This window comes from Leuciscus leuciscus (genome assembly GCF_965113295.1).
Source record: "Leuciscus leuciscus genome assembly, chromosome: 7".
Classification (NCBI taxonomy): Eukaryota; Metazoa; Chordata; class Actinopteri; order Cypriniformes; family Leuciscidae; genus Leuciscus; species Leuciscus leuciscus.
The window spans coordinates 30,048,471-30,071,852 of NC_138731.1; the positions used below are offsets into that span (position 1 = coordinate 30,048,471).

At 36.1% G+C, this 23,382-nt stretch overlaps 4 protein-coding genes across 5 annotated transcripts; 2 read left to right on the top strand and 2 right to left on the bottom strand.

The window, feature by feature from the left end:
• The first annotated feature begins 6,504 nt into the window (after nt 1-6,504).
• Nucleotides 6,505-11,034, top strand: rnaseh2b (ribonuclease H2, subunit B). Of its 2 annotated transcripts, XM_082175922.1 has the most exons (11): nt 6,507-6,873; nt 7,133-7,204; nt 7,340-7,447; nt 7,567-7,643; nt 7,735-7,849; nt 7,952-8,016; nt 9,799-9,901; nt 9,985-10,066; nt 10,209-10,254; nt 10,567-10,644; nt 10,871-11,034. In XM_082175922.1, exons 1-11 carry the CDS (start codon nt 6,810-6,812, stop codon nt 10,979-10,981), a joined length of 921 nt encoding a protein of 306 aa, XP_082032048.1. In that variant the 5' UTR covers nt 6,507-6,809; the 3' UTR covers nt 10,982-11,034. The 2 variants fall into 2 exon arrangements, with proteins under 2 accessions (XP_082032049.1, XP_082032048.1); XM_082175923.1 differs by lacking the exon at nt 10,567-10,644 and having other exon boundaries at nt 6,505-6,873.
• A 319-nt stretch (nt 11,035-11,353) lies between these two features.
• Nucleotides 11,354-14,623, bottom strand: c9h13orf42 (chromosome 9 C13orf42 homolog). Its single transcript, XM_082175924.1, has 3 exons — nt 13,771-14,623; nt 13,082-13,226; nt 11,354-12,834 (listed from the first exon to the last, which is right to left on the bottom strand). The coding sequence occupies exons 1-3, from the start codon at nt 14,182-14,184 to the stop codon at nt 12,584-12,586; spliced, it is 810 nt and encodes a 269-aa protein (XP_082032050.1). The 5' UTR covers nt 14,185-14,623; the 3' UTR covers nt 11,354-12,583.
• A 2,273-nt stretch (nt 14,624-16,896) lies between these two features.
• Nucleotides 16,897-19,212, top strand: LOC309502525 (TLR adapter interacting with SLC15A4 on the lysosome). Its single transcript, XM_082174925.1, has one exon. The coding sequence runs from the start codon at nt 17,821-17,823 to the stop codon at nt 18,649-18,651; it is 831 nt and encodes a 276-aa protein (XP_082031051.1). The 5' UTR covers nt 16,897-17,820; the 3' UTR covers nt 18,652-19,212.
• A 208-nt stretch (nt 19,213-19,420) lies between these two features.
• LOC309502523 (E3 ubiquitin-protein ligase TRIM35-like) lies at nt 19,421-22,698 on the bottom strand. The gene is made up of 6 exons (XM_082174923.1): nt 22,253-22,698; nt 20,821-20,916; nt 20,492-20,722; nt 20,376-20,398; nt 20,165-20,286; nt 19,421-20,077 (listed from the first exon to the last, which is right to left on the bottom strand). The coding sequence occupies exons 1-6, from the start codon at nt 22,691-22,693 to the stop codon at nt 19,536-19,538; spliced, it is 1,455 nt and encodes a 484-aa protein (XP_082031049.1). The 5' UTR covers nt 22,694-22,698; the 3' UTR covers nt 19,421-19,535.
• Between the last annotated feature and the right edge of the window lie 684 nt (nt 22,699-23,382).

Below are 23,382 nucleotides of genomic sequence, written 5' to 3' on the forward strand. Positions count from 1 at the left end.
GAATTAATTCATTCGACTAATTAATTTAGCCTATTAACCAAACATGCTGCATGTATGAATGGCTAACGAATTTCTTCGTATCCTTTCAGTTACTAGCCTACTATAGTTTCAAAATGTGAAACTTAAATTTTTTCACAAACAATTTTCATGTATGAAAATACATAAATCCACCATCCCATCCATATCGTAAAGCTGCTTATTTAAAAACGCGGATTATGTGATTTAAATAGACTATAGGCTACATTTTGTAAAATGGCACACAGTTTATATAAAACAGCTTTGTTACTTTTACAGCAATGTTACTATTTCATAATAAACCTAAGATTATAATTGACTAAATTAATTAGATTGTATTATCACGGACGCCTCCGACTTTTTCATCAAGCGTGATAGGCTATATCATATACCTTCACGATTACATTTTACGTAAACTAAAACGATAGTTCGTATTATAATCGCGAAAAAAAAATTACGACCAATTAGTTAAAATGATATGTTATCTGATAGATTGCGCTCTGTCTGACTCATCAAACCTCCTAATGTCAAAACACGATATTTTCATCATGTTCATCGAAAATGAAAATTAACGACGATTGGTGGTCCTTTTATGAAACGCATCTTTATAGGTTGCCCATCGTACTAAAATAGCTATAAATTCAGATGGACCTCACGTAGTTTACATAATCCACACATTAGAACAAGACAAGTTAGCGTGTGACTTTTAGTGGATGATTACTATGGAAGCAGATTAGTCTCAAATATAATTCACGCAAAAAACATGATTCACAAATGCGTAGACAATTTCACATGCATGAAACCTAATTCACGTGCACACAAAAAAAATCCACGTGCGTGAAAAAAAATATATATTCACAAAAAGCAATTCACATGCGCAAAATACAATTATATACTCATAAAATACATTTCACAAATGCAAAACACAATTCGTAGATATACAACTGTGCACAAAAACCTTTGAATGTTTAAAATGTACGAGTGTATCCTTGCATTTGAATGTGCAAATCGTCATTCACGTACGAATCGCCTTAGATATGTGTGTGTGTGTTTTTGAGACTTTCCTGGCAGCATAACACTCGTAACACAGAGCAGTCGTACTCTTTAGCCAATCAGATTTAAGCTTATCAATCGACCAATCAGTATCACGTGAGGGCGGGCCTACCTACATGTTACGTCATCAGCTTTCGACCAGTTCATGGCTGAGCAGAGGTAAGTGCAGTTAATCGTTCATTTCTGTGTTAACTGAAGTTAATAAAGTTTGAGATCAGTTGAAGCAATAGTTTATTAACTGCTGTTTAGTCCACATGTGAATATAAACATTTATTTTTAGTATTGATGGATTTTCATGTCCTGTCCACCACACATTCAACCTATGATAATGTATGTAATGACGTGCATATATAGGAGACATGTTTTGATCTGCATATATTATGTAGTTTTATTGTTTCAGATTTCCAAGACAGATGATGTATGAAGTTGCAGACAACCAGTACTGTGATCTTACTATTTCTACTGTAATTCTTTGAAAACAGTCATGTTGCAAGCCATCCATTTTGACAGTTGTTTCAACAAGTGGTTGAAAGTGATGCATTGTTACTGTATTAATTTGTCTCCTGCGGACTATATGTACACACTTTAGGAATAAAGCCTTGCTATGCATGCATTATTAAATGTTCTTGTAAGAATTAAAAGATTCAGACATAGTTCAATTTGATGTGCACGTTTTATTAATTTGAAAGTTTCTGAATCCTTTGGGAATAAAATATATAAAATGACTTGATCATGATTAATGTTCCTGTTACATATGAAGATCATGAACTGACAGTCTAAACTGTGAAGCACAATATTCAGTACAGAGAAATATACGTCTCTTCAGGAGTTGTGAGATCCAGTCAGAGTGTACTTTGCTTTTAGAGTATATAAATATAAGTGCAATACATCAAGTGAAAAGTTAAAAAATGAATTGTGTTCAGTCCGGTCATCAGTAGACCTCTCTGTTAGGACATATAAGATTTTGTCCTGATATTTAAAGTACTAAAACCCTATAGTACAAGAGTTGCAGACAGAGGACGTGGGGAATTAAGTGATGGTATTTGAATGGAGTTTACTGAGTAATCTTAGTCGCATAATCTTAATTGCCTCTCTATGATAAGTACCTTTGTCTCATCAGCATAAAATCAGATTTGTCTATTTTACTATAGGCAAAGTAAAATGAATGCTTCACAATATTGTCCTGAGACCTTAAGATGACAATAAAAAACCTTATTTAAAAACCTTGCGATGACAATACAGCACAAAACATAAGGAAATGCATGTTGAATATATTGCTAACACTCTACAATAAGGTACAATAACTTAGTTAACATTAGTTCATGTATTAAATAACCATGAGCAATACATTTGTTGCTGTGTTTGTTAATCTTTATTAACGTTAGTTAAAAATACAGCTGTTCATTGTTAGTTTACAGTGCATTTACTAATGTTAACAAGATTTTAATGAAGTATTAGTAAATGTTAACATTAATAAAAAATAATAAAGGCTGTTCACGTGCAGTTCATTATTAGTTCATGTTAACTAATGAAACGTTTTAATAAACTGTTACCAATTAAGACATAAATAAAAATAAAAAATAAAGTATAAAAGAGAATTAAGAAACAACATGAATTAAGATGTTCGTGACTGCTATCCAGATGTCACACCAAAGGTGAGTAATCCTGATAAAATGCAGGGAAACAAGTGTTAATAATAATTTAACATCATACACAAATGGCAAAAACACTGGGTGCTCATTAAAATAGGTCTATTCACTATTTAAAGAACAATCTCGATGGGTATTGACCATAGATGATTGTTTTGCAATCATTAGCGTGATTGTAGCTGTACTGTGAGAGCTGTCTGTACCTTCATACAACAAAACAAGCATCATTCTTCTTCATTTTTGACACGATATGGGACATCTGATTACAACAACACTTGCTTACATCAGTTAATAGTTCATAAACTATTGCTTCAACTGATCTCAAACTTTATTAACTTCAGTTAACACAGAAATGAACGATTAACTGCACTTACCTCTGCTCAGTCATGAACTGGTCGAAAGCTGATGACGTAACATGTAGGTAGGCCCGCCCTCACGTGATACTGATTGGTCGATTGATAAGCTTAAATCTGATTGGCTAAAGAGTACGACTGCTCTGTGTTACGAGTGTTATGCTGCCAGGAAAGTCTCAAAAACACACACACACATATCTAAGGCGATTCGTACGTGAATGACGATTTGCACATTCAAATGCAAGAATACACTCGTACATTTTAAACATTCAAAGGTTTTTGTGCACAGTTGTATATCTACAAATTGTGTTTTGCATTTGTGAAATGTATTTTATGAGTATATAATTTTATTTTGCGCATGTGAATTGCTTTTTGTGAATATATATTTTTTTCACGCACGTGGATTTTTTTTGTGTGCACGTGAATTAGGTTTCATGCATGTGAAATTGTCTACGCATTTGTGAATCATGTTTTTTGCGTGAATTATATTTGAGACTAATCTGCTTCCATAGATGACCGATAAGATTGCACGGCTCAACCCAGTTTAGACTGATGTGCTGGTGTATATGTGAGTGTGTGTTCATGTGTATGCAAGAATAAAACTAAAAACAAGTCCTCTGTAAAATGGCACTATTTTCTTTCCAGCTATGTTAATGTGCAAGATGGGTTTGCTGTTTGCTTAATTTTGCATGTGTGTGGGAGGAGGTAAGGCTCAGATGCAAAATAAGAATCGTTATTCTGATCTGCGCCTCCATCAACCAGTTTATAAAACAGAGCAACAAGTCAGATGTGGAGAACGAGTCTGAGCTGGAAATGTCACTGTGTGTCATGTGCCTTGAAGTTTTTTCCAACCAGATTTCGTTGTCTGCCTCTTACAACACAAATGAAGTTTCTCAATAGGCTAATGGTGTCTGTGGAAGAAAGATAAATGAGCAGTGGATGAGAGGGAACAATCTACCTTTACTATTAGAGTATTTTATAGACAGATTATTGTTGTTAAATACATGTTAATCAGCATGATATTTTAGAATATTAAGAAATCATATAGTGTTAAAATTGTAATATATTTTTTCAAAACTAAACTGTGATGGGCCTTTTGATTTAAAATGATTGGAGCTTTACATATATGACAACTGACTTTGCTATATAAAATAAACTTCTCTTTTCTTCTTCGATGGTTAATTTCTTGTACAGCTGGGATGTCCTGGAGTCCCTGCTCCCCCTCCACCATGTCCTTGCTCAGCAGACCTTGCTGACCTGAATACCACAGACTTATGGCAGAACAGGGGGGGTCCCTGATTCTCAACCAGCAACACATGAATGCACACCCATAGATTGTGTCAATGCATGTCTTGGTTAGTTATTTTAATGAGTGACAAAAGTGTAAAAAGACACATTTCCTTTGCTCTCACAATATAAAATGAGACATGAAAAAAGAGGGAATCATTAGAAATGGTAAGCTGAGTCACATTCTGACCAAGTAGCCGACAGACTCTAATAGTTGTTCTAAAGAAAAGAGAGAATCTGTAACATATTTAGTTTCATGGACAGTTCTCAAACACATACTGTAACACAATCACACTTATTTATTGACATTAAGTAAACCATATCTCTGTTCTATTTTTTAGCATTTGGTCTATTTATTGTAAATTATTTTACTTTATAACCATTTTCATTTAGTTCCTGTGTCTAAAATATTGTAGGCTATGTTTGAGTTATTTGATATTTTATTGAAATATGTAGCCAGTAAAGCTTTGTTCAATGTGATTGAGAAGACGTGAGAATAAGATCATTATGATTTCTTCAAACGATGTCTAGAACTTTCCAGCAGATAATCTGCAGTGCTATTGGTGAATTCTGCCTGAGAGAGTTACATTATGCATTTTCAAGAGACTGGCGCCATCTTGAGGTGACTTATAGAAACATCAATTTTGTATCGAGGTTGGCAGGCCTGTGTTTACTTTGAGTTTGATCTTTTGTGCTGAAATTTGTTGATTATATTAAAAGTGTTGTCTATTGGCCATACATTTTTGAAACATGGATTAACCCTCATGTTGTTTTCAGATCATTTTGATCCGGGGATGATTTTCTTTTCCCCCGAAAACTTAGGCCACTGGCTTTACTCACCCAGCGTATCATTGCTTCCCCAATTTTTGTGGAAGCAACAATTTTGCTCTTTTTTTTTTTTGTGTGACCCCATCTTTTTTGTCAATTTGTTGTCTTTCAGTTAGGACAGGTTTTGTATTTATTTTTTTAAACTGACTGATAGGCCTCATTGACCTGAGCTTATATTGGTCAAAAATGACCATCCATTGGGGGAGACTGAAAATAAGAGAATCATTTAGTGTTAAGGAGCATGTTCATGTACACAGAAAACTATTTTGAGTATCAAAGGCTTTCTTTTTCATAGAGATGAACTTTATCCTCAGATCAATGAGGCCTATACAAATCAGTAAAAAAAAATAAAAAAAAATAAAAATATATATATATAAAGCAATTTTTTTGTAGGCCAGTCATTTTTGCCTGGAAACACCACAAGTATGACTTTGCCATTTTGTACAAAATAAAAGCATTTTAAAACAAACTTCCTGGTTTAACATTAAAGCACACTAGTGTGATAAACAGTGCAATCTTATTCAGATTTGGATGAATATTGACAAAAGTATCCACAAATAAAACGTTTTTTCACTCCAAAACTGAGGTGCAAAAGCTATGATCAATCAGTTCCAAAAATAAATACAAAACCTAGTTGTCCTAACTGAAACAAAACATGTTGACGAAAAAGATTGAATCCAGTATTTGGTGAAAATAGTGCATAACGAGCGATTTACAAGCAATTTTTATAAGGCCGGTCATTTTTGACTGGGAATACAAAATGTGGTATAGGCTAAAGGTTTTCACACAGCAGGGTTAACATGTCACACCTCCTAACCTGCCTTTATACAATGTAGAAACAAAATGTTTTCATTTTTTTTTTCATTTTTTTTTTTAATTAGTCAAAATCATGACATTATATTGTCACTAATTTCTTTATTAATTTAGTTGAAGTTTTCTCAACATTTATAAGACATTTTAAATTATAATAGTTTACACAGAAAAAACAGAAGGCTGTACCCAAAGTTAAACAGATTAATTTATGTTCTTTATACATAAACTATTTTTTGTCTTCTGTTTTGTTCCAGTACAAACGGTAGCCTACAATTATGCATTTATATAATTTTGTCATTTTAAGGCTATAGGTTACATAGATTGTAAATCAGTAGTTATGCGACAGACAGATGACTTTTAAATAAATAGCATATTACAAATTACATATACAAAATAATTACAAAATATGTGAAGAATATCGAGAAATATCTTACAACTGTATTTTTAATGATGCGTAAAAAATGTGCTACTATGTCTTTAAGGAATTCTGGAAGACTGTACCATTTTGAGAGAGGGGTAGCTGTGTAGACGCAATTTCAAATGAGGTGTTGTTCTGTCTTCACATTTGTTAGACATTTAGAAAAATATAATTTTTTTACTTACTTCTGAGAATCTATTATGTTGCACAGCCAGGCTATTATGTTATATTTATGAAACATAAATCTTGTATGTTTCACACACCTATTTGAAGGGTAAACAAATATTTGCCGCCATTTTTCTAGAGGCAGAACATCTACTCACTCACCGCGTTTACATTATACACATCAGAAAACCATTTGTTACAGTTTAACGTTTTAACTCAATCCTTGAAATGACCACTAAAAAGAAACGCTCTGTGCACACCGACAACGACAGCTGGGTTGTCATTGCTCCAGGTACATTTACTAAATTTACACTGTGTTCCATGCTACACACTTGTACTTTGAGAAAAGTGGTTTACATAGTTTTCAGTGCACATCTTTTTTTTTCTGTGGCTTTATTATTATAAAAAAATGTTTTTAAGTGTGCATTATTAATGTAAACGTTGGCGTGAGTGTAAGTTACCTTTTTAGCCCACCTAAATCTACATGCAGTTCTGTTATGCAGTTGATAAATCCATATTTAATTGAGTTTTGTGGCTTCCTTCACTTTCAGATTCAGCACTGGACACAGGCAGATCCGAAGACAGTGATCCATCCTTCATCAAACTAAAGAATCCTGCTACAGGTGGCTTTTAGTGTTACAATAACAATTTAATCAACTGCAACTGACAGTTTAGTGGATATATACCTTTATTTAGTCATCCTGTCTATCAGCTAAATAAACTGAAACTGACTAACAGTTCTGTCATTGTGAGTACAGGAAGTTCTTCACTGTACCTATTTAGCTGTGGTGATATCAGTGTTTATGAAGTTAAAGCCTTTTCTGAAGACTTTCGATCTTGGTTTATTGGACAGACAGTGCAAAGAGGTAAGCTCACCTTACAGAAAGTGAACTATCCATTCAACATGTGATTGTACTAGTTGTCTAGTAAATTGCTGATGCCATTTAAGTGAACTAACAGCTCTTCTATTCCTGTGTGTCCTCAGATGGTAGACTGCTGTATGTGACTTCCATTGATCCTTTATTTCTGCTTTTGCCATACATTAGCAGTGTTGCCACCGAGGTAAACGATTAGTTGAAATGCAAATATGATAGTAAAAGTCAGTCGGTTGTTCACATGAGCTTCACAAGTAATGCTAGCACTCTTCTCGTAGGGAAAGTTCCAAATGGTGAAGCAGATGGTGATGGATGAGGATTACCCTGGATGCACAAGACTTCTGCAATGCAAACAGGGAGTGGACTCCCTTCATCATGTGACTGATGAGAAAGGTGTGTGAGTCTGTAGGCATGTATATAGTGCCAGATCATGTACAGATACAGTATGATGTCAACATTTTGTGCCACATATATAAATTGAATCCTGTTTTTCAGAGGGTGGTGGTCAGAAGTTTCACAGATATAACCATGAGAAGACCTTGGAGTGGCTTAAGAAAAAGGTTCAAGCAATTTTGAACTTTTATGATATAATACCCCATTTTGATTAGGGCTGTCACGGTTCCTCGATTAAATTCGAGTACTCGATTTAAAAAAAATCGACCAATGTTGAGTATCCGGCAAAATACCGTAAGTGGCGCATTTCACAGACGAGAATCCATGAACCGCATTATTAGACAGTTTTCTAAGGCTGTTTTTTAAGGATGTAAAAACCATACTATAGCATAGTGCTAATTTTGAATTCACAAAGACTGTGATTCGGTTAAATAAATATATTTTAATATAGTTTATATATATATAGACCCTTTCCAAAAAATTAGAATTTCATGGAAAAATTTATTTATTTCCATAATTCCATTCAAAACGTAAAACTTCCATAGATTATAGATTCAGGGCCCACAACTTAAACGATTTCAAGTATTTAGTTGTTTATTTGTACATAATTTGGACTTCCAGCTCATAAAACCCACGAAAACAGGATTTCAAAAAATTAGAATATTACATGAATCACACAGTAATACCATGGTCATTGAACCAGGTTTTGGTTATTTTGGCAGTGTGAGCAGGTGCAAATCCTGCTGGAAAATGAAGTCAGCATCTCCATAAAGCTTGCCTGCTGAAGGAAGCATGAAGTGCTCTGAAAATGTCCTGGTAGACGGCTGCGTTGAGTGGACAGCACAGTGGACCAACACCAGCCGATGACATGGCTCCCCAAACCAACACAGACTGTGGAAACTTCACACTGGACTTCAAGCATCTTGGATTGTGTGCCTCTCCATTCTTCCTCCAGACTCTGGGACCTTGGTTTCCAAATGAGATGCAAAATTTGCTCTCATCAGAAAAGAGGACTTTGGTCCACTGTGCTAAATCCAGAGTCAACGCAGCCGTCTACCAGGACATTTTCAGAGCACTTCATGCTTCCTTCATTTTCCAGCAGGATTTGCACCTGCCCACACTGCCAAAATAACCAAAACCTGGTTCAATGACCATGGTATTACTGTGTAATTACTGTGTGATTTCATGTAATATTCAAATTTTTTGAAATACTATTTTCGTGGGTTTTATGAGCTGGAAGCCCAAATTATGTACAAATAAACAACTAAATACTTGAAATCGTTTAAGTTGTGGGCCCTGAATCTATAATCTATGGAAGTTTAACGTTTTGAATGGAATTATGGAAATAAATAAACTTTTCCATGATATTCAATTTTTTTTTAAAGGGTCTGTGTATATATATATATATATATATATATATATATATATATGCTGTGAGTTTGGGTTGCTTATAACGTTCATCTGAGAATGCAATGTGAGAGCGCCATTTCATCAGATTTGTAAGTTAAGCTAACACAGGAGCTTATATGTTTCTAAATATGCAAACTCTCCATCGCTATTTCAAAGTAAATGTTTAAACCCTCGCTCTGAGTTTGCATGTTTTGATGTCCACATTCTTTTTCATGAAATTACAGTGGCTGTAGCATTTATAAGATGATTATTTTGTTATATAAAACCATATGTTCACTTGCTTTTGATACTTTATTTGAACCAAATATTATTGCCTCATTGTTATTATATATGTATTTTAAGTCATTTTAAAGGCTTAGGTCTTTGCTTAGGTCTATTATTATTACCACAAAAATATCTAATACTCGATTACTCGTCAAAATAATGGACTGATTACTCGGTTACCAAAATAATAATTTGTGACAGCCCTAATTTCAATAATAAGAATTTTCATCCTAACCTTAACCCTATTTGAAAAGAATTTTGAAAAATTTGTTCAGGTTCTGCGGACAGTAAGCACACTCAAAAAGAGCAACATATCTGTGGGTGGAGGAGTGAAGTCCAGCACATTTGTCAGAGTCAAACAGGAAGATGCTACTGAAGGTAAAAAAAGGATGAATAAATAGAGACGGATCATGCTTGTATGCATTGTGTTGCTAATATAATGGTGTTTGTTATCCTTTTAGAGGACTACCTCCGTTACGCACATGGTCTCATATCAGAGTACATTAGTGAAGACCTGAGCAAAGATCTCCTCAAGTATTTGCAGTATGTACACATACATGTGTTTTCATGCACTTATCGTTCACATAACCTTACAAACTTGTCCTCACAAACAGGTTATTGTCAGACTGTCATTCACATTTTTACCTTGTTATCCATAGTCACATTTAGTCTCTCATGTTACAAGGTTGCCAGAGATATCCAGCCCTAAAGAGACAGAGCCACCTTCTAAGGTAATCTTACTGCTTGAAATACCAAATATTTGCATGTTACCGCCATGCTTGAATTTTTATATTTAAATTATGTATGGTCTCGCTTTATTTGATTTTATGCAATGTTAACCATATCTGCTTGTAATTGTGTTGTGATTTGTTTTCTGATTTCCATTTCTTCTCAAACTCAGTCAGCTTTTGTCATTGCTTCAAGACGCATCATAAATGCTTTGTTTCTGAATGCAGTTAGTGGAATGGGTGTAGCAGTTCACTTTGATGCAAAAAGATCTTTTGGTGGCCTGGTTTTTCTGACTGCTGTCTTGCATTTGATAGAAACGGAAACTGTCAGATAAACCAATAGAGGCCGGAGAAGATTACACCAAGTTCAACAGTGGCGATTTTGCACGAAAAGTGAGTTAGAATAACAAACAATGTGGTGATGGGATTAATGATGCAAACATTGAAAGAAAATGAATGACGCACTACTGCTAAACTATCTTTTTCTCTCTGTCTATGCCTAAAAAAAATCATTTTTTTCAAATATTATTGGTTGTAAATGTATGTTTTCTGATTAATTTTAGCTACTGTACTACAGTTTTGATAATTGTAATATTTTAAATATGGTCTGTTATCTCAGCCACCAAAGAAGATGACTGCAGCTCAGAAGAGTCTTGCCAAAGTAGACAAAACTGGGATGAAGAGCATGGCAGCATTCTTCAGTCCCAAAGTCAAACAAGAGAAGAACTGAGTGTTAGTGTGAGTGTCAAAACATTTTTGTTAATAAAGTTATTAGAAAATAAATTCTGCTCCATTTCTTTCTTTTTTTTGGCTTCTCACCATGTGCTGTGATATACAATATGATATATGATAATGATATACAATACGGTTCGAAAGTTTGTGGTCAGTAAGATTTGTTTATGTATTTGAAAGTCTCTTATCCTCACCAGGACTGTTTATTTGATTGGAAAAAAAATAAAGTTAACCGTAATATAGCGGAAAAAGTATTGCAATTTAAAACAACTGTTTTACATTTAAATATATTTTGAAATGTAATTTATTCCTGTAATGCAAATCTGAATTTTTAGCAGCCATTACTCCAGTCTTCAGTGTCACATGATCCTTATAATATGTTGATTTGCTGCTAAAGATGATTTTTTTTCATATTCTCAGTGTTGAAAACAGTTGTGCTGGTAAATATTTTTGTGTTTTGTGATTTTTTTATTTTTTTTTATGAATAAAAAGTTCAAAATAACAGCATTTATTTGAAATGGCAATTTGTTGTAATAATGTAACCTTTATTGTCACTTTTGATAAATTTAATACAATTCTAAATATAGCATTAAATTATTAAAATAAAAAAAAATATCTTACTAACCCCAGATATTTAAACAGTAGTGTATGTAATGTAATCTAACACATTCTTCTTTGGCCCATAATGTAGGATAACTTCAGTTATATGTTGTTAACTTCCTTCAACTTTATTCTCTATCATTGATAAACACTCATTGCACCTGGTGTGGTGTTGGTATTTTGAGCTTAGTTTTTCTAGTCTGAAAGGGTAATACCCGATTCCTGCTTCCTTTTTTCAAAAAAAGAAACCTGACCTATTTAGCCCTGGATTCAAACACGTGTGTCTAGTTCCTCTTTATAGGTTTTAATGCTAAAAACAACAGTCTAAATAGTAGAAATACATAACTTAAACTAGTTCATGTAGTTAAAACGATTTAGCATTCTTTTCCCGGGTAATTGATATACTTGCAGATAATCACAAATCATCATAAACAATCATAAAAAAAAAAGTACAAACCTACTAATGAAAAGCAACTACTACCAGTTTGAGTGATGTCATACAAAGAAAGACTGCAGTAAAAAAGTTTTACTGTTTTGTTGTCTTGGTTGTCAAAATGTTTTAGTTTTGCGTTTTGGCTAGTAAAGTCTTCTCACCTATCGTAACTAGGCAGTAAATAGCTGGCCCACTGGCCTTGATGTGTTTTGGATCATTCATACGTCTGGTTATCTGACTGGTTCATCAGATAGGTGATCCTCAGATCTGAGATATAGTGATAAGGAAATTCCAGCTGCTCTGTCTGGAATCAGTGCGTAGGATGATTGTTCCACGTCAAGCAGAATGCTTATGCTCTGCTGATTGCCTTAAGCATTTGCTATGGAGAGCTACTGAAAAAGAGATTCTAATCTGCTGTGGATTATTTATGAAGCTTGGGCAGTGAGTAAGCACTGACATGTCACAGAGCTCACGTCCTCTACCAGGCCCAACTTCTTGATCACACAACAGTGAGCATTCAGTTGTCATCTGGGCACAAACAGTGGAATAACAGTGTTGATTAAGCAGCTAGTCTTTCTTCTTGAGCTTGGGTTTGAAGCGCAGAGTCTGAAAGGCACTCTCTACCACTTTTGGCAGGTGGATAGGGTTTCGTTGCAGACATCTCCTGCTGCCTGTGCTTCCCATGTGTCCCTTCCGCTGGGCTGCTTGCCCGTGACTGATATCTGAATTCTTGGGCTGTGACTCCGTCATGGAGATTCGACGAGGGTCCCGAAGCACCCAGTTTGAGTGAAGGTCATGCTCACTTGTACTGGTTGCCACTAGAAAACATTAAAAATTGGAGGAGGGATAGAATCAAACATGAAACAATAAAAAAACAAAAACAAACATTGGCTGAACCATTAAGGGAAAAAACAAAACGTTTATTCTTTTATGCTTCCTGAAGGTTCACAAAGTACAATATAAAAGTAAAATATACTTTCTATTAAGATCGACTTTCTATAGAAGACTTTGGAGTATTCTAGAATTTGAATGTAAAGACAGTCTTATGTAAAGCTCCATACACACCTATGAAGTCCACATCTGCATGCCCGTTGTCCACATGTGGTTTTCGACTGGGTTCTGGGTCACAGCTTGCAATGACTGCATCAAAGAACTGGAGAGTGTCTTCCTCATTTGGGATTGGTGGAGCAGAAGGTTCAGGCCGTGAAGTCTTTGAAATACAAAAGATGATGTGTGTATTATGATAAGTTGCATTGCTGATTCAAACAGTATTTCCTTAGCATAGGTTTCATCAAGGTTGTTGTTATTCTTAGAACTACTGATAAAGGATCAAACTAAAACTACTGTACCTCCTTAAAATTAAAAGCCTGTTCACACAATCCCACTTTTCAAACTGAATTATCAAAGATTTTCCTTACAAAATTAAACCTAAAGCATTCACAAAAATTTTAGGGAACTGCAAAGCAGGAGCAACATTCTCCTAATCCCTAGTGAAATATTCGGAATATTAAACCTTCTCATGGTTATATTATGAATATCTTTAATTAAATAATGCAAACTAAGATTGAATAAAAAAAAGAAAAAAATGCATCTTCATATTTTAACGCAGATGAAAAAATAAAGAACACGTTTATGGCCCTATAGGCTATAGATTTCACAACTTACCTTACTTTGCCCTATAATGTTCACTACTTCTTCCGTAAGGCTTAAACATACTCAACATACAGTATAAACCTTGCCATGTTGCATCTCACCTGTGCAGCTCTGTTTTGCGGTGGCCGAGGTGCAGGGTTCTTCTTGCGGGACACGGTCTCTTTCCGCTCGCTGTTGTTGAGGTCATTGATGCTCTTGGTGTACTGACGCCTGAGCGCGACCAGTTCCTGTAAGTACTCTAAGCAGTTCTGGTTCTGGGAATAGAGCCATACTCGGTCCTCTCGACTCTGGTAGTAGTAAAGGGCCGTGCTGGAATGGATACTCACGGCGCTCACGCTCCTCTTCAGTGTGGAGTCCTGCTGCGCGCGACTGCTCTCCCCGACCACGAGCATCGACGTGCTCCGGACCAGTTTCACGGTGCACGCGCTGTGGTAATCCTCATTAGACCTGAACCTGTCCCGTGAGCGAGGCCCAATATGGTTCGGACGGAAAACTGCGTTGATTTTCTTAAACATCACAGTCGGTGTCCGGGTGCTGTCGATTAGTGGTTAAATATCCGGGCTGACGACTGAAAGGATGCTGGTTCAAACCACACGAGGGTTCTATCATCATTGTGCCCCTGATCAAGACACTTTATACTGTTAGTAGCGTAAAATTAGTTTAAAAAAATGACTTATTATCTTGCTTAAGTAATCGGGTTCTATATAATGATTTTACGGATGACAGTCAGCCTGTTCTGTTTCTCCATATCCCTCTCCACTTTGCACCATGCGCGAAAACTTACTTTATATCTTCTTCAGGAAATTCATATCCAAGAGTCTGTTGATCTTGTCCATGGTGCTGAACTCCTGTTTTGAGCCAAACGCATAAAGGACACATTACAGGCGATGGTGATGACCATTTCTCAGCCGTAAAGAAGACATGTTTCTAACACAGCCATGGCAACGGCGCGCTTGTAACTCTACACTAACAAATTAATAATGAACCAAGCTTGGACATATTGGGCTACACACATGTGCTGGCCATCACTATGATGCGTTGGATAACATTAGATACATTTTCTTATGCATAAATTATTTAATCACAATGTATGTGTGTTCACATACATACATGTTTTAGGACGTTGCGGGTGAAGTGTTATCATAATGTAAATCGCCAGTAAAATATCTACTAAATTACAGTTTGATATTATTTTCTATTTACTTTCCTTCTAAATATCCTATAAATCGGAACATTTAACATTGACTATGTAACTGAATATATATATTATTATAAATCAGAGCGCAAACCCCATCGCACACCTGCAGGTGATAGGTGCGTGGGAAAAAAGACCATGTAAGTAGGTCAAGTTGTTTTTTATATATATTATATATAAAATGAAAAATAAACTTGTATTTGACCCACATAAGGAAAGTAGAGGTAATACAAACTTCTTTTTAATATAAAAAAAGAACCCAATTTCTACGCAATTCAAGGTTCCTGCTGAATATGTTAGTTTTAGGTTGATATGATGGAAACAACAAAAGATGTCCTGTTTCCTGACAATCTGCAAAAAAGAAAAAGATTTGGCAATACCATCACATTTTTGCAAAATGACCATGTGGATACATCTGAGATATGTCTCAGATAAATGATCAAAACTTGTTTAAAAAAATATTCAATTATATTCAATTGTAAAAACAACAACAACAAAAACAAAATCAAGTTATGACAACAGGTGTTTTTGAATTACTTTAACTCATCAATATAAGTTAAGCAATTTTCAACTTTTTTTATTTTATAAGTTAGTTATACAAGATTCAACTAATTTGTTTTAAGTCATTTTAATGTAATTTAAGTTTAAATGACTTAAACATCCAAGGTGATTGTACTTTAAAACTTAAGGCAGCAACTCTTTTTTTTAACAGTGTGGTGCTTGGGAAGATCCATGTGTTCATATTCAACTAATGAGTCAAACACTTGAGCTAGAGCCACTACGACGGGGCGGCTAAGGTTTCTGGTGAGGTATTGGGTGGATTCTGGGAGCTGTCTGGTCACCATAGAGGGAGTTTATTCTTTTTTATAACCCTAGGTTATATATTATATAGTCATCATTTTAGTTGTTTATTTTTTAGCCCTTTCTCTGACCCTTTTAATTAAATGAGTTGTTTAAAAAAATATTAACACCTTAGCATACAGTTGATATAGACTGCACCTTATTCTGGTCAAGAACCACCCACTAAGACTGGAAACAACATGTACAGCTACCAGGTTTTTTTGCTTTTTACATGCTGTTTTTGGGTGGGTTGTTTGAAATAGATTAAAGCACAATAGTAAACTAATATGCAAAAACCTATTCATTCAATGGCAGGGCACTCTCAGGTCACTATACACCTTATAATGGCAGAAAATGTTACTGACTTTGTGATCAGAATTTCTGTCTGTCTAAAAGTAATACTTACTGATTAATTCACAGACATTACTCTAAAAACAACTAAAAATACAGTTCTTTTTGTGCCTTATATGTTAAGTGCATACTGTAAGAATATTGTGAGAAATAGCCGAATGCATAAAACCTAAACACAGTATAGAAATGTGTTGAGTTTGTGCTTGTTCATTTGTTTGTTGGTTGATCAGGTAATCTTTCTTTTTACCACAGATAGACAGATGATCACATGAATAATGAATGTAGGTGATGCAGCATTTTGTCACCAACCCTTTCGCAGATTAACTAGTGCTAGAGGTGTGCTCAATCTACACGACACGTCTACAAGTGGTTTCAATTACACTGGAATTGGATTATTTGGTTTCAATGAGGAAATGAAGATGAACTGTTACATAAGAATCCAAATAGCTGCAGGTGCAAACACTGATGCCAGAAGAAATAGACATTAGTTTTCATTCTAATGAAACTGCAACATATAACAGCTGCATGAAGTGTGAGAGTTAAAAAAATTACAGATTACAACAATGTGCCAATAAATACCCACAACAGGACCATGGTCATCTCTTATTAGCACAGAGTTTTTTATTCACCAGAAAAAATATATATAACTGCTATAGCTTTTATGTTTATATATACAGTTAATATACTCTCCATTAGGGAAATTACCCACGACCCCCTCTTACTAAAATAGGAAAATCTAGGGGGAACACAGCAAAGACAATTGGGTGTGCTCGTCTGAGATGCTGTGGCAGTTTCACTTCCTCCCTTACTGGAGCATAAAACTGAAGAACTACTGCACGACTTTCACTTACAATGAAATAAAACCCTATACAGCAGTGCTTAAATACTGCAGAGACTCGGAGACAGAACCACACAGAACCACCTCAGCTCAATAGCCAGAGATTCTTCAGTAGAAAAAAAGGTAAACTTTAAGGAACTTTCTATCTGTAATCTGGGTGATGTGAGGTGGACAATAATATTACATTGTTGGGGTCTCAAATTACTGGCCCATGGGCCACATTTGACTTTGATATTTAATATGTCCCCTCAAATGTTAATAGTTTATCCTTAAATATATTTATATAAAATCATTTATTTAATTTTAGTTTATATTGTGTTTTAATCACATTTATTTTTATTCTTTTTTTAAGTATGCACTACTGTTCAAAAGTTTGGGATCTGTAAGATTTTTAAAAATGTTTTAGAAACAAATATCTTGCTCACCAAGGCTGCATTTATTTGATTGTATAAATACATTCTGAAATATTATTACAATTTATAATAACTGTTTTCTATTTTAGTGTTTTAAAATGCAGTTTATTTCTGTGATGTCAAAACTGAATTTTCAGCATCATTACTCCAGTCTTCAATGTCACATGATCCTTCCGAAATCATTCTAATATAAAACATTTTGACAAAAGTTGTGCTTGTGGTGCTTTATATTTTTGTGGAAACAGTGATCCATTTTTTTTTCATGAATCATCGATGAATAGAAAGCTCAAAAGAACAGCATTTATTTAAGAAAATTTTTTTTGTAACAATGTAAAAGTCTTTACTGTCACTTCAATTTAATCAATTTAATGCATCCTTGCTCAATAAAAGTATGAATTTCTTTATTTCTTTACTGACCCCAAACAACAATAGATCATTTGAGTTTGAGACTCCTTTTCTAAACGGTTTAGTGTGAACTGATGTCCACTTTAACTTCTGTGTATGTGTACTGTAGATGCTGTGTGAAGGTAAGCTGTGGTGTTTGGTGTTCGAAGCTGAACCTGAGTGTGTAAATCCTCCTACATGTGACACGGTCACAGCACCATCATCGTCTCCGCTGACTTATCCCCTCTCAGGACAAACCCCTGTCCTCTCACCTCTAGAGACTCACGCTAATACGACCCGGACAAAGACCCAGCAGAGTGAAGCTCACCTTTCGTCTACCGCCCCTGCGACAGGACGGCAACCCGCCCTAAGTGTGGACATCCCCAGGCAGGCAGACACCATAGAAGCAGAGGCATTTTTAGTGCCTTCGAGCTGCCACAGCATCTGTCAGCATTACAACGATTTACACATTGCTGGTGGTCAGGTGCTGCCGCTCAGCCCCAGTGCAGGGGACGTACAGGGCAATCACATTCAGGACCCCCAGGCTGGGCCCTTTCTTCTGTCTGGAGATGTCCCCTCACCCTCCCTCCTGCCTCCTCTTGTCCATGAGTACAGGGGCTCGAGGCGCTGGAGGGAAGAGAGCGGGCGTGAACGGCCCTCTCTTCTGCAGTTCGGCCGGCCCCTCTCTAACTCACAGCTCAACGGCTACCTGGAACAGAAGCTTCTGGAGCTGTACAGGGAGTACCTGACCGAGGGACCCACGGCGACAAGGCCGGTCATGGCCTCTGAGCTACTGCAGACCAGCCTGGACCAAATGACCCTCCAGCTGAGCCGTGAACAGAACATGGAGACGGCACGGGCCAAAGACATGCTGCTCAGCTGCCTGCTGAAAGTCACCAGCAGTTATCAGTCCAGCGAGATCAGCACCCCTCTACTGCAGATCTCCACTGAGACAAAGTGAGATGGATACGAGGCAGAAGTGGGGAAAGAAACGTTGTGGCAGTAAGACCAAGGAGATGGACTTTCATATAACGTGCAACAAGTTAAAGCTAGTAAAAAATTTAAAAGGTCAAAGTAATTTTAAATATATAAATGCCTTTTAAGAGGTCACTGAGCATTTCTTTTATGTAAGGAATAATTGACTCTGGGCTGTTGAATTATTAGAAAAAGCGGAGTAACCGTTAAACATCGGGTGTGCATTATTTTTCCAATAATTCAACTGCCCGGAGTCAATTATTCTGCTTATACTATGGTTACCACACCTCAAAACTTTGTTCAGATGATGTTTGTCAGGTTTTTGTCAATGTCGGTGTAATAGCGCCGTTATTACACCGTTCGTGAGAAATATCGTGCAACTTTTAAGTTGTTAACTTATTTTACTGATAAAATTGGCAGAGCAGCACTGACAACATTTCTGTGCAAGTGTGTGTCCGTACTGAATGTGTGTGCGTTTGAGAGGACGAGAGAGGAGGAGTATGTGCTTTTCCATAATAAATAATAATAAATGCATAATAAAACGAGATTATGTTTACAATGTTTATTTGCTTGGTCAGTGTCCTTGTAGTTTTTTGTTGTTGCTTTTATAGGCTGAAAAACCTTTGAAATAACTAAAATCATTTGGCAAAGTGATACAGACATGTAATGCGGTCAAGACCTACCTAGAACTACTTTAGCCCTACGTCTCCTTAATTGCACACCTTAGAACGTTCAAGAATATCTCGCTCTTAGAATCAGATTCAAGCATTCATCAGCCGCGTAGTTTAATCATTTATATATGACATACATCATCAGCACAGTCAATTAAATGAAAAAATAAAATCAAGCATTACATAAAACTTCTAAGATCTAAAGTGAGTCTTTTTTTACTGAGAAATTTACTGGTAAGATGAGCAGAGGAGAAATATTACAGCCAACACCGAAAAATGGAAATAATCTTTCAGTAAATGTGTGTGTAAAAGAGTATATGTGTGTGTCAGTAAGAGGGTCAGAGAATGACAGTTTTCCACTGTCCCAGTCCAGATGAACTCTGATCCTCTGCAGTTTCTCTTTCACCGGGAGGAGAGTAGGTGATTGTGGTGGTACATGTGCTTTATATTCACCACAGAAATGCCCCACCAGCCAGATTCCACTCCTTGAGAATATTTTATTCCTCCTTTGAACGGATTCATTCATCACTCCGAGGAACCAGCCCGTACTGTCTCCGACCTCAACATCCCAGCAGTGAGACCCTGAGTCAAAGCCCTCTGAGCCAAGAACACACGCAAACATGTCGAATCTCTCTGGGTTATCAGGAAGTGTCTGTTCCTCATCGCTGTATGTCACACTGGTCAGATCATCAGATAGGATGAGATTACAGTGAGCAGTGTTGGGGTCAAATGTCACAGGAGCTGAAGCAAGAGAAAGACACACAAACATGAATCAAGACAAATTACTCTTATGATGGGGCTGAATTCATTGTTGTGTTCTGTACTCACTGTATTCAACACTTTTCTGCATCTTCTGTAACACAGTGAACTTCAGGTTACTCAGGTGTTTTGGCACATTGATCAGCACTCCAGAAATTTTCTCTGGATCTGGCAGTCTACACTGGGAAACTCTGGAAAAACGTTCAGGAGTCAGTGATGCTGTAGGTTTGAGTTCAGAACAACAGAGAAAAAGGAAGAAAAAAAAAAAAATAGTACAAACCTTTTCATAGTGGCCTCATAGTTCTGTAATAACAGAAATACAGATTAAATAAATTAACACTTTTTTAAAAAGGGAATATTTGCCTTTTTTGTAAAGTACATAAACATGCTTCATACTTGTAGGAATAAAGCATCTTCAGCGTTCATCTCCTCCTCTATAGCTGTGATTGTGGCAGAAAGAGATGACAACTCTCTGCTCATCTTCTCAATCTTCTTCCTCATCATCTGACTCTTTTGCTCTTCTTCCTCTTTCAGTGCTTTTTTCCTGGCCGCCTCTTCATTACATAAACTTTGGCGAAGTTTCACAAACTCATCCTTGATCCATTTCTCTGTGTATTGAGCCTGAAACTTGACATTTCGGATGAATGAATGACTATATTCTAACATAAACATATATTTTACAAAGATGGGGTGCTTCACAACTTTCTACCATAGTAAATACTTACCTTAATATGTTCTGCAGTTTGAAGTGAAGTCTTTTGAAACTCCTGAAATATTCTCAGCCTTTCCTGCAGTGGTTTTAATGCAGTTTTGAGTTTCTCCTAAAAAAAAAAAAAAAAAAAAAAGAATCACCAGAACAAATTAATATGAAAATGTCTGTTTTCAGCTACTGTATATTGAATCAATTAAACTTATATTTGGGTCAAAGAACCTGATCAAAACAGATTCAGCAATTATTTTATATCATAGGGTAATTGTCATCCCAGTCAACACGTGAGATCATGCGATGATCACAGTGTGATTAATATGTGAGCTCATTGTGAATTCAAAATGTTGAGCAGGTTGAGAGGAGGCAGTTCAAATGTCGGTCACCGGGGGGACATTATACTTCCTGTTTCTCAACACTGAAAAAACATAGATACCGCAGGATTTGTTCATATGATATTATAATGCCAATATGCACTGTGGCCTGGCCCTGTGTTAACAGAGCACTGGCACATGGCCAGGTACATGTGAACCAGCCATTTTGCAAGCTCAGGTGTGGAATCGCCTGGCTTCAGTAACCACACCAGCTGATTTTACAACTGATTGCATTGATATATTGCTCTCTGTGTTTCAGGATGCGTCAAGTCTTTTCAAGGGGGAAAATAAATAGAGGTTAAGTGAAAAGGAGTCACCAAAACATCACCTGAATCTGAATGCATCTGTCAAATAGAAATATTTGTCTCAAATGCCAACACCAGGCTGAAAAGAATACAAATTAAACAAGGAAACTGAATTGTTGATGGAAATAAAACATGAACTTCTACATGACGCTTGTGATATAACTGACCAATATCAGATACATTTGAGATCACAGTGAACTCACACTAAACGAACAGAATGAGAGTTTAACACAATGATATCACAGTGGTCTTACATGGCGAGCTCACAGTATGAGTGCGCTGTGAAGTTACACTTTTAGCTCGCTGTGACCTCATATTGTGACCACATCATGAGTATCCTGGGAGCTCATGGTAAGATCACATGGTCCCTTGACATCCCGACGTGCAATATTATCAGTTTAAGTTTTATTTCCTCGCTACAGATTTTTTAAGGGTATTTATTGTAATTATATGTCCCAGTTCAGTTTGTTGCAAACACGAATCACGCAATTTAGAACATTATTTACATTAAACAATACAAAAAGTATTTACGTGTTTCGGATGAAAAACGTTTTTTCACGTAATACATTACCACAACGTTTTGTAGGAATATTTCCAAAAAGTTTTCTTTCTTAGCATTTCTTTATATGGCGTTTTGGTTTTATATGGCGTCAGAAAAAACCCAGTAACTTCAAAATAGTCTTATTTAAAGCTGATAGATTTTAGATTTTTTTCCTAAAATACAAGTCATCATTGGTCGTAGCGTTTCCAGAGATCAGATAAAGAACGTTGCCTTTGCTGCTGAAGCGGTGTCAGTGGAATGTAGTGGGATGGATGCAATGTTGTTGTCTTCATCATAAGCTGCTGTGTCCATCAGTTCTCGTCGTCTCTTCACTTCCAGTGAAGGAGTTGACTCCGCACATCGTTTCTCTCTCATCTTCTTCCACGTATCCTTAATAAGCCATTTTATTCTCTCTGCGTCTTTGGACACGCGATCGTACCTCAATAACAGAGTTCTGCATATGCTGCAGACGGCCAGAGTCGTGTCCTGAAGTTTGCCAACGAAGTCCTCCAACACAACCGTATATTCCGCTTTGTTTTCAGACTTGTGTCCGTGATAGAGTCGATGCTTGTTACATTTGCTTGGATAGAAGTCCCTACCACAAAGCAAACAGCCATTTTCCACTTTCTTCGGTTTGGCCTGTACAACGTTTCGCGGAGACTCCTGAGCCATTATTATCCAATATTATGCGATTTCAGATTTACCCGCCCCTAAAAACGAACAGTAGTTTTAAAAGCGAACCGTGATTGGTCGCTTTACATGTCGGTCACATGATTTCTTCCGGTCTAAGTGGGCGTTTGTTGGTCCATTTTGTCCGTGAGTTAAAATATATCGTATTTTTCGTATCGATATATGGATGGAAAATACCATCAAAATTAATTTAACGTTTAGTTTTATTTTAACACAACAAATGAAAGAATGAGAAAGCTTTGTCCCTGCACACGCGCATAGAGATAATAGCCTACAGAGATAGTTCACCTAGAAATAAAAAAATATGTCATCGTTTAGCTACCTTTACAAAAGACTACTGCAGTTTTTGTTACATGTAGAAAAATGCTTCTTTTTTTTTTTTGGACACGAAAAAACGTCAATATTTCAGTAGCCTATAATAATATTTAGTTTTACTGGAGTACAACTGCAGTTTTACTGCAATACATGAGTCATTCTAGAATTGGGGGTACATTTCGAGTCTCCCAGATAAACCTTCTTTTTTTTTAAATAATAAAAAACTTTTTTGAATCAATTTTGAATACACAAATTATATTACACTATCACTAAAAATAATGCTTTATGTATATTTAGGAATACAATTTAATGGGGAAATATTAACTAAATGACTCCCACTGCACCTATTATTGACT

Coding starts and splice junctions, on each gene's coding strand:
- rnaseh2b (XM_082175922.1), top strand. CDS start 6,810: ATGACCACTAAAAAGAAACGCTCTGTGCACACCGACAACGACAGCTGG. Junction 7,205..7,339: donor ACTAAAGAATCCTGCTACAG/GTGGCTTTTAGT, acceptor TTGTGAGTACAG/GAAGTTCTTCACTGTACCTA. Junction 7,850..7,951: donor TCATGTGACTGATGAGAAAG/GTGTGTGAGTCT, acceptor CCTGTTTTTCAG/AGGGTGGTGGTCAGAAGTTT.
- LOC309502523 (XM_082174923.1), bottom strand. CDS start 22,693: ATGGCTCAGGAGTCTCCGCGAAACGTTGTACAGGCCAAACCGAAGAAA. Junction 20,287..20,375: donor TATGAGGCCACTATGAAAAG/GTTTGTACTATT, acceptor ACGTTTTTCCAG/AGTTTCCCAGTGTAGACTGC. Junction 20,078..20,164: donor GCAGAAAAGTGTTGAATACA/GTGAGTACAGAA, acceptor CTCTTGCTTCAG/CTCCTGTGACATTTGACCCC.
- c9h13orf42 (XM_082175924.1), bottom strand. CDS start 14,184: ATGTTTAAGAAAATCAACGCAGTTTTCCGTCCGAACCATATTGGGCCT. Junction 13,227..13,770: donor CGCAAAACAGAGCTGCACAG/GTGAGATGCAAC, acceptor TGTATTTCAAAG/ACTTCACGGCCTGAACCTTC. Junction 12,835..13,081: donor TGCAGATGTGGACTTCATAG/GTGTGTATGGAG, acceptor AATGTTTTCTAG/TGGCAACCAGTACAAGTGAG.
- LOC309502525 (XM_082174925.1), top strand. CDS start 17,821: ATGCTGTGTGAAGGTAAGCTGTGGTGTTTGGTGTTCGAAGCTGAACCT.